At 35.6% G+C, this 9363-nt stretch overlaps 2 protein-coding genes across 4 annotated transcripts; one reads left to right on the forward strand and one right to left on the reverse strand.

Annotated features, from left to right (window-relative positions):
• Positions 1-1217: 1217 nt before the first annotated feature.
• On the forward strand, positions 1218-3758 carry LOC143626425 (putative inactive purple acid phosphatase 29). 3 transcript variants are annotated; one of them, XM_077096532.1, is made up of 2 exons: positions 1218-1306; positions 2460-3758. In XM_077096532.1, the coding sequence occupies exon 2, from the start codon at positions 2537-2539 to the stop codon at positions 3689-3691; it is 1155 nt and encodes a 384-aa protein (XP_076952647.1). In that variant the 5' UTR covers positions 1218-1306; positions 2460-2536; the 3' UTR covers positions 3692-3758. The 3 variants fall into 3 exon arrangements, with proteins under 3 accessions (XP_076952647.1, XP_076952645.1, XP_076952646.1); XM_077096530.1 differs by having other exon boundaries at positions 1218-1292; positions 2452-3758; XM_077096531.1 differs by having other exon boundaries at positions 1250-1306; positions 2431-3758.
• Positions 3759-4332: 574 nt separating this feature from the next.
• Positions 4333-7545, reverse strand: LOC143626379 (uncharacterized). The gene is made up of 3 exons (XM_077096494.1): positions 7344-7545; positions 5673-6157; positions 4333-5058 (listed from the first exon to the last, which is right to left on the reverse strand). Exons 1-3 carry the CDS (start codon positions 7543-7545, stop codon positions 4333-4335), a joined length of 1413 nt encoding a protein of 470 aa, XP_076952609.1.
• Between the last annotated feature and the right edge of the window lie 1818 nt (positions 7546-9363).

Consider the following 9363-nt stretch of genomic DNA (forward strand, 5'->3'; position numbering starts at 1 on the left):
CCCCTTTTAGAGTTATACGGGAGGGTTATATGGGCTTTATACGTCCCGTATAGGACTATACGAGGCTTATAGGGGACCATATACGTCCCGTATAGCCCTATACGAAACGTATTATAGTTTTTTTTTAGGAAAAATTGGAGAAGGCTAGAACTCCCCTTTTGAAAAGGTGGACACCATAACACTAGACCATGGTCATGAGTATAGTAGTAGTAATAATAATAATAATAATTTTTATATATTTTTTCTTTAGCTCCGGTACCGTGACGAATGTAACAAAAAGAATTTTTTGTTTGGTTCGGGTACGGTAATGAACATGATGTAAACCGACCGAATTCTCGTAGACTCGCCGCCTCAACGATCGGAACCTATAACACTCGGTTTTTATCAACATTGCTTATACCTTAACAAATGTAACCGAGACTGGCCAAATTTGCGTCGACTCTTCGTCAAGTGTTACCAACTCCTGGCACCAATAGCCGAGTTTTGCCGACCAAATAAATATGCTATTTTTTTTATAATGCGTTATATGAGTATGAGTACGGTTACTTTTTTTTAATTTTAAACATGCTAATTTAACGAAGTTTTTATAGGTTTAGTTCCTAACGAACGTAGCCAATATCCACCAAATTCGCGTTAACTCTCCGTTACCACGCACATGTTTTACCGACCTATTTCGCCGTCGCAACTCGCATATAATTTACTAGTTCTTTCTAAAATCAATAACTATTGAAACCGCTTGAACCGTCTAAACTCGGGTTTTACCAATGCCCGAGTTTACCGGCCAACGCCAACCCATTGGTCCACCTCGATTTTTATTTTTATTTTTTTCCATTTTTTAGCTCGTGTACCATAACGAACATACCGAAACCGACAGACTTTGTGTCGAGTTACCATCTCAGTGCCCGAGACCGACAACGCTTTGGGTTTTACCACCGCCCGAGTTTACCAACCAAATAATCGTCAAATATTTTGGCTTTAGTTCCATTACAATAACGAACGTAACAGACACCGACTAAATTCAGATAGTCTTACCAACTCAGCGTTTGGGTTTTACCGACCTGTTTCTAAGATACTAGTTATATTGAAAGTTAAAACTACCCGGATTCGGACTCTAATTCACGTGTCCTTTTCATGCAATTTGTCTCATCTTCCTACTATACTACTAATGTGTTTGTTTAGATATTTTTTTTTATTATTATTAAACCGGCTCGTTACAGATTACATTACACTGTTCCTATTTCGCCTGTGCACCGGCCGTACGTTCTTCGTCGTCTTCCACCACCGCCGCAGCCGTCGTAACTCTAAGGTAATAATAATACTATTCTCTTCCTCTTATATTTACAGATCTGAAAGTTTTAGCGCCAAAACGAAAGCCGATTCTGTAGTTACTTTATAATATTTGAGTTAGGGTTTCAACGTTAGTTTATCTGCTAGGTTTGATTATTCGGGTTCATGAAATGCGATATTTGAATCTGCGTATTCGCCGTTAGCCTTATCACTAACAGTTTCGTGTTTTTAATTTTAACATAGTTTTATTACAAATTTTTACATAGTTTTTTTTTACACTTTTTACATAATTTTTATACAAATTTTTACATAGCTTTTTTTTTTACAATTTTTACATAGTTTTTTTATAATTTTTTACATAGTTTTCTAGAATTTTTACATAAATTTTTTACAATTTTTTACGATTTTTAAATAGGTTTTTACAATTTTACAAAATTTTTTACAATTTTTACATAGTTTTTTACAATTTTTACATAATTTTTTACAATTTTTACATAGTTTTTTTTTACAATTTTTACATAATTTTTCATAATTTTTACATAGTTTTTTTTACAATTTTTTAAGATTTTTTTACAACTTTTAAATAGTTTTTTTACAATTTTTTTCAATAATCTGTGAAATAAAACAGAAATCATGACTTGATGATATGCATATCTGTGGAATTTAAGAATCACTCAATCAGAGTGATGAAATGTGAAATATGAAGCTGCGTATTAGCTTTTCACTTTATCACAAAAAGTTTCGTGTTTACTAACATAATCGATGCCGTTCATCATAGTTTTCTACTAATTTGTTGAATTATATGTGAAACTAAACAGAAATTCTGACTTGATTACATGCATATTCAGGAGAAGTTTAGAAATACAGTCTGATTATTATCATATTTTGTTTAAGAATCACTCAGTCGGAGTTATATTATTCATTCCACACAAACATCGTGTTTTATGGTTAACGAAATCCACAAATTGATGCAGTTAATCATAGTTTTAAATTGATGTAGTTAATCTGTGAAATTAAACAGAAATTTTGACTTGATAATATGTTAAATTATTACTACAAGATTTTAAGGAGTGTAGCCCGATTATTATCATATGCAGTTTATCACAGTTTTCTACTAATTTGTTAATATGTTAAATTAAACAGAATTTCTGATTTGATGAGGAGATTTTCAGGCATATAGCCGGATTTGTGATTATCGTCATATTCTGTTTCAAGAATCACTCGATCTGAAAGTTCATTCGCTTTAACAATGGCGGGTGTTCTGTTCACCGTCATCGTTGCTCTCTGCTTCGTTTCCAGTATCGTCTTAGTCAACACTCACGGAATTCGAAGGCCGATTAGAGCTAACGATACAGTACAACTACGGTTTAATGAAAAGAGAGGCGAATTCAGGATTCTACAGGTAGCTGATATGCACTATGCAGATGGCAATAAAACTCCTTGTGAAGATGTATTACCACGACAGTTTGCTCACTGCACTGATATCAACACCACTGATTTCATCAACCGTATGATCGAAGCTGAAAAGCCAGACCTAATCGTTTTCACAGGAGATAACATCTATGGATTCGATGCAGAAGATGCAGCAGCATCCTTGAATGCAGCCTTCGCCCCTGCAATTGCTTCCAAAATCCCATGGGCTGCGGTTTTAGGTAACCATGATCAAGAATCAACATTATCACGCGAACATGTCATGGATCATATTGTTGGAATGCAGCACACTTTATCTCAATCCAACCCATATGATGCAAATATTATTGATGGTTTTGGTAATTACAATCTTGAAGTTCATGGAGCTGAAGGGTCAAATCTTATGAACAAATCGATTCTCAACTTATATTTTCTCGACAGTGGTGATTACTCGACTGTCCCCTCGATTCCTGGTTATGGCTGGATCAAACCTTCTCAACAGTTTTGGTTTCAAAAAACGTCTAAACGCCTTCAAAAGAGATCAAAAGCACCCGGTCTTGCTTACTTTCACATCCCATTACCCGAATTTGAATACTTTGATTCATCAAACTTTACAGGTGTGAGACAAGAAGGGATAAGTTCTGCTTCTGTGAATTCTGGATTCTTTACAACATTAGTTGAAGCAGGTGATGTGAAGGCGGTTTTCACGGGTCATGATCATATTAACGATTTCTGTGGTGAGTTAACCGGTATTCATCTTTGTTATGGTGGAGGGTTCGGTTATCATGCGTATGGGAAAGCTGGGTGGTCGAGGAGAGCACGAATGGTCATGGTTTCTTTGGAAAAAGTGGCTCGTGACGAGTGGGGTGCGGTTAAGTCTATTAAGACGTGGAAGCGGCTCGATGATGAAAACCTAACCGCGATTGATGGTCAGGTTCTTTGGAGCCGACAACCGTCTGGGAACCGCAGAAAGAAGCCTACTCATCTTGGTTGAATGATTCGTGGTTTTCGTTATGTTTTACACTAAAAAAGACAGGAGACTAATAAAATGTTTTAGTTACTAGTTCTCAATACTATTAGATGAGGGTAAGGAGTTTGTGTTAGGCTTTTATATTCAACACTTAAAACTGTGGTATATGAATTTTGTAGTTTTGAAAATGGGTTTATCATGATATGGTTTTTCATGTTGTGTGTTCCGTGATAGTTTCATGACCGAAAAGGTGTGATTATTACTTTTCGGGTTCATGGGATTTTATGTTAAACGCGAGCAGGTACTGAGGCGAGGTGGTTACGTCTGAGGTAGACGCATGGTGATATTTGCTGAAAATGCAGAACAAGAGGTTAATGTACAATAAATACCAAGATACAGCCAAATATAAGGATTGCGGTAGTGAACTTTTAAATCACATTAGGCATTAATCACACATACGATGGTGTATACATTAACTAGTAACAGGTTAGTCACAACCGAAGCATACAGTTTGTGAAACACCTTAGAACAAGTTAAACGCTTGGATCTATGGCACACGAGAACATGTAATGTGCCTGGTAAAGCGATTGCATTCATAAAGGGTACAATACACACGAATCCAAATAACCAATGTAAACGACAACTCACTACTAGTTAGTAAGCAATCATAAAACTTGATCGTCATCCTCGTCATCATCACCACCACTCTCACAATCAAAAAGATCACACAAAGCAGTAGCCTGCTGATTCTGAAACTCATCAATAGCATCTTTCGCACCAAAGACGAGCGCGTTTTTCGCAGCTTTAACCGCCTCCTTTCTTTCAGCAGATCCCTGTTTCACTGCTTTACTTTTATTATTAGCCTTTTCACTCTTTACACTTGCAGCCTTCCTATTAGCTTCTCTACAGTTTAACAAGTCAATATATTTCTCATGTAATGCTTTATTTTTCACCTGCTTCAAAACCGGAGGACTCACAAGTGTTGTTCCATGTGAACCGCTAAATCTTGAAACACTTTTATGTGTTAAAGATCTTTTGTGTGCGTCCTCGGTTTCTTGGCTGCGATCAGGTGTGGCAAGGACAATATTAAGGTTTGATGACGGGTTGAATGTGGGCTCCAGAAGTGAGAACATGTCTGGTTCAGAATTTTGGTCCGGTTTATACTGGTTTTGTAACATGTGTCGTACGGTTCTCTGGATTATGTGGCTCTTTTGCTTACAGTATCTAGGTTGTTTATTAGTGGGACTTGATGTTTTGAGTAATTTGCTTGTGGATAATGATGGATTTTGTGAATTTGGTATGCGTGGTCTGGTACGCGTACGTGGTTGAGGCGGGGTTAGATGACTGCCGTGTATTTTGTCAAAACATTCCTGCGCAGATTTTCCTGGGACCTGAAATGTATATATTGATTGGTTACGAATCGCTAAATAATACATACGCGTGTTTATTTTTCCTGTTCTAGCAAAAAACTGTGTTCTACCTGGAACCCTCTCATGTATATATAAACATTAAGTTCATAGAATAACATTCTTGTCATAACCAATAATATGTTGGAAATCAAACCAAGACAGCCAACGGCTTGGTTTTATGTTTTTGATAAAAACAAAAATTTCAATTCGGTTTCGGTTTTGCATCTATCTAAAACTGAAAAAACCGAACCAAACGGAATATATGCATTTCCATTTTTTATTAGCCTAGATGTACAATAATCAATTATATATTAATTAACAAAAAGATTTAAACCCAAATTCATTTAGTTTAGGCCATTTTTTCCTGGCCCAAAATTTCAAGCCCTTTGGCATAACCGAACCCAATCAGAAAAAAAGAAACCGAAAAGTTTTCAGAAATTCAAAAACCGAAATTTCAGTTTTGGGTTCAGTCTGACACTCTGACCCCAAAACCAATCCATGCACACCCTAACCTAAATTGCATGATGCAATTCTCGAGGCCCGCAATATTATTATTTGTTCTGAAACGAATGTGTTTAAAACGGGTAGTGAATTACCAGCCTGGAAACCTTCTTCCAAAAATGTGGAGTCGGTTTTGCTTCAAAGTAAGCTCTCTCCAATGCCAGCTCTTGATCTTTGGTCCAACTTTGACCAATCCCGATATTATTCTCAAACTGGTTTCTTTTTCTTTTAACCCCAACTTTCCTTTCCCGTTTGTTAACATCATCCCTCACATTTACAGGTCCTTCTTGCACTACAACAGCAGTGGTAACAGCAGCTCTGTTCTTGTTTCTAACTCTGTCTTTTTTAGATAATTCTTCACCCAAAACCGGGGTTTCAATAATCGTCAATGTATCAAACTGATCAGAGTTATTGTCACAGTTTTTGTTACTACGTTTCACTTTGTTCTTTGGTGACTTACACTTAGATTGTTTGGATATATTAGCACCCTCTTCATGTATCCTCTCATTTGATAAACAACCATTGTTTGTATCATCTAAATCTTTACAGGAACTGCGCGTTATCCGCCTCTCCAATTTCCCTACAAATTATATCTCTAATTGTTACGGCATATAATGCCCACAACAAAAAAATAGGACATTTGAGGTAAATAAAAAAAGATAGATAACCCACGATTTCTATATTTAAAAATAAAAATAAAAAAAATAAAAAAAAGTTGATTAACAAATACTAGAACTTGGTTTATTCACAACCAAGTAAACATTTCATAGCTTCTGCATTATTTTGACCATTCTTGTAGAACTTACTAGGGGCTAGTTGGGCGGTGGGGTACCGACTAGCGGTTAATCAGATTAGAATTTTGTATACAATTTTTTATAATTACTTGTGTGTGTATACACACAATCATATATATAAAAATAAGTACAATTTTTCAATCACTTTGAAAATTTTGACCAATTTGACCAAAATCTGGCCAATTTTGACCGATTTGGGCCAGATTTGACCTACTACGAATTACATGAAATCGAATAGGTAAGCCACCGATTAGAGACTAGTTGCCGACTAATTCGGATTTTTATAACACTGGTTCCGAGCCAAACCTGTTCCGAGCCAAACCAAACAACTCTTTTTTAAATTGACCCTTTCCGACCCTAACCCTTTTCAATCCATGGCCCGCTTCGACCCGACCCGACCCGACCCAATTGACACCCCTAACTGAACCCTAATTTTGACCTATTTGAACCACATTTGACCGCTTACTTGGAATCGAATCGGTAAGTCACCGATTATAGACTAGGCACCGGCTAAGGGTATGTTTGATATTCCTTATAACTTATTAGCTTATCCCCTCACAATAACACACAATACCAAACACCTTTTAACTTTTTTAAAGTCATAAGTCGCTTAAAATAAGCAAATCCCAAACACCCCCTAACTCCGATTTTTATAACACTGGTTCCGACCCAAACCAAAACAACTCTTTTTTAATTGACCCGCAAACCCGTTTCGGCCATGACCCGTTTCGACCCGACCCATTTGCCACCCCAAAGTAAATCCGAATTGACCCGCAGACCCGCTTCGGCCATGACCCGTTTTGACCCGACCCATTTTCCATACCAGTAACAACTACTACATTAGGGTTTATAAGCTTCTAAGTTAACCAATTAATAACAAATTAATTAACCTAGGGTTAATTTCAGCTAAAACTCTAACAATTAACTACCTTAAACTAAATAACTAATTAATAAATCAAGCAATTAACAAACCTGGAAACTTATCCGTACTACAAGATTCATCAGGTTTCTTCTTCGAACATTTTTCCGGCTTAGATCTGCGGGTTCTCCTCCGGTGGGGCTCCGGCGTAGGGGTTTTCGGGTCGACAGGATCCGCGAGCACGATTTGTTGGAGTCTCGGAGATCGCCGGAGGATAACCGGCGGTGTTGGTTGATTATTAGTTCTTTGAGGCATTTTATCAAACACTTGGTGGTGAATGAATATTATTATTATTATTATTAAGAGGGAAAACTGGTGGTTTGAAATATGGACTTGATAAGTTGTATAAAGTTTGGGCTTTTAAGTTATTTAGGCCCAATGGTGTGAACTGTGAATGTGAATGAAATTTAAAAAAGTCAAAAACTGATTCGAAACTGAAAAGTTTGAAAATTTCAAATCAAAATAAAACTGATGGTTTGGTTTGATGTTTTGTAAAACCCGAACTTACGGTTTGATTTTGATTTTGAATGTAATAAGAACCGGAAAAACCGACATGAATCGGATTTCTGGATTTTCATTTTTTTATTTTTTATTATGATAATTTATTAGAATTTAATATATACGTGAATATTTTTGCCTACGTATATAATAATCAATTAGTTATTAAATTTAAAAATGGTTCATACCTAAGATTTATATTTTGGGCTAAAGATTTCAAAAGTTCAAATGGCAAAAACCGAAAAAACTAAAACCAAAACACAAACGAAAACCGAAACCAAACGGTTTCAAAAATTCAAAAACCGAAACCAACCATACACACCCGTACTTGAAAAGTTTGTTTTCGTGTTGATTCGTTTAACTTTGACATGTCATTGAAAAGATACGAGCAGTTAAACAAATGCAGTGTTTTCTTTTTTCATATTTGTTTGTTGAGAAAATGCAGTGTTTTCTTTTTTCATATTTGTTTGTTGAGAAAATGAATGTATTTGTGCTCGGTTATGCCTGCTCATGAATATTCTAAACGAACACACATAAACGCCTGTGAAAAGTGAACGATTTCTAATAATTTGAATATTTGTTAGACGTATATTAATATGAATTTTGAACATTTTTATTCTAACAATTTTAGACATGTAATAAGTTTTCTTTTTAATATTCCGATATAAATTTTATTAAAAGCCTGGCCCTTTTAAACTAATGTATTTTTGTCTCGTAAAACACGTTATTTTGAAATAACTCAGCTTTTAATAAAATTTATATCAAAATGTCGAAATGTACTTATTAATACACTCATGCTTGTGTTGAGGGCCTTTGTGGATCGTCAGTCTCTATTTCTGTTTGTTAACAGAGAACCATATTCTGGTTTGACTGTCACGTGTGTATATTCTGTCACTACATAAATCGAATTTCCTTTATTTAGTCTTTATTTTTAATGGTAGCCTTTTGAACTCACTATCTTATGTAGTTTTGTTTAGGGATGCAAATGAGTCGAGTCGAGTCGAGTCGAGTTCGAGCTTGATTAGGTTCGAACTCGGCTTGTTTAATTTTCACAGAGCTCGGGTGTGAGCTCGGCTCGTTTCGAGCTCTATTTTCAAAGCTCGAGCTCGACTCATGAGTAGATTTTCAAACTCAAACTCGACTCGTTTACTATATACCAATTATTTTTTATATAATTATAATTATTTTAATATATTTTTTTCTATTATAATTTTATATATAAATAATATATATTATTTAGTTTATTTATTTATTTTTTCATATATTAACTAATAATATTAAATATATATTCAAAAAAATTTATAAATGGCAGGCTCGTTTAGGCTCGTGAGCCGGCTCAAGCTTGATAAGTGAAGCTTGGGCTCGTTTATTAAACGAGTTTTCTTTTAGGCTCAAGCTCGAGCTCGGGCTCGATTAAGCTCGGCTCGATCGAGCTTTTTAACGAGCCGATCTCAAGTAGCTCGGCTTATTTGCACCCCTCATGAGTTTTGTGATTTAGTGGCTTGTGTGAACCCTTTTAAAATGCAAGAACAAGTGTTTTGCATCTCAAACATGGGAATGTTTGTAAATTGTAAA

The sequence above is a fragment of the Bidens hawaiensis genome, unplaced genomic scaffold (assembly GCF_021521415.1).
Source record: "Bidens hawaiensis isolate Kalapana, Puna unplaced genomic scaffold, B.hawaiensis_p1.1 tig00004357_1, whole genome shotgun sequence".
Taxonomy (NCBI): Eukaryota; Viridiplantae; Streptophyta; class Magnoliopsida; order Asterales; family Asteraceae; genus Bidens; species Bidens hawaiensis.

What these genes read in the sequence shown, in the direction of transcription:
- LOC143626425 (XM_077096532.1), top strand. Translation starts at nt 2,537, where the DNA reads ATGGCGGGTGTTCTGTTCACCGTCATCGTTGCTCTCTGCTTCGTTTCC.
- LOC143626379 (XM_077096494.1), bottom strand. Translation starts at nt 7,545, where the DNA reads ATGCCTCAAAGAACTAATAATCAACCAACACCGCCGGTTATCCTCCGG. An exon ending in TAGTACGGATAAGTTTCCAG is followed by an intron (nt 6,158 to 7,343) that starts GTTTGTTAATTG and finishes TATAATTTGTAG; the next exon opens with GGAAATTGGAGAGGCGGATA. An exon ending in GGAAGAAGGTTTCCAGGCTG is followed by an intron (nt 5,059 to 5,672) that starts GTAATTCACTAC and finishes TATACATTTCAG; the next exon opens with GTCCCAGGAAAATCTGCGCA.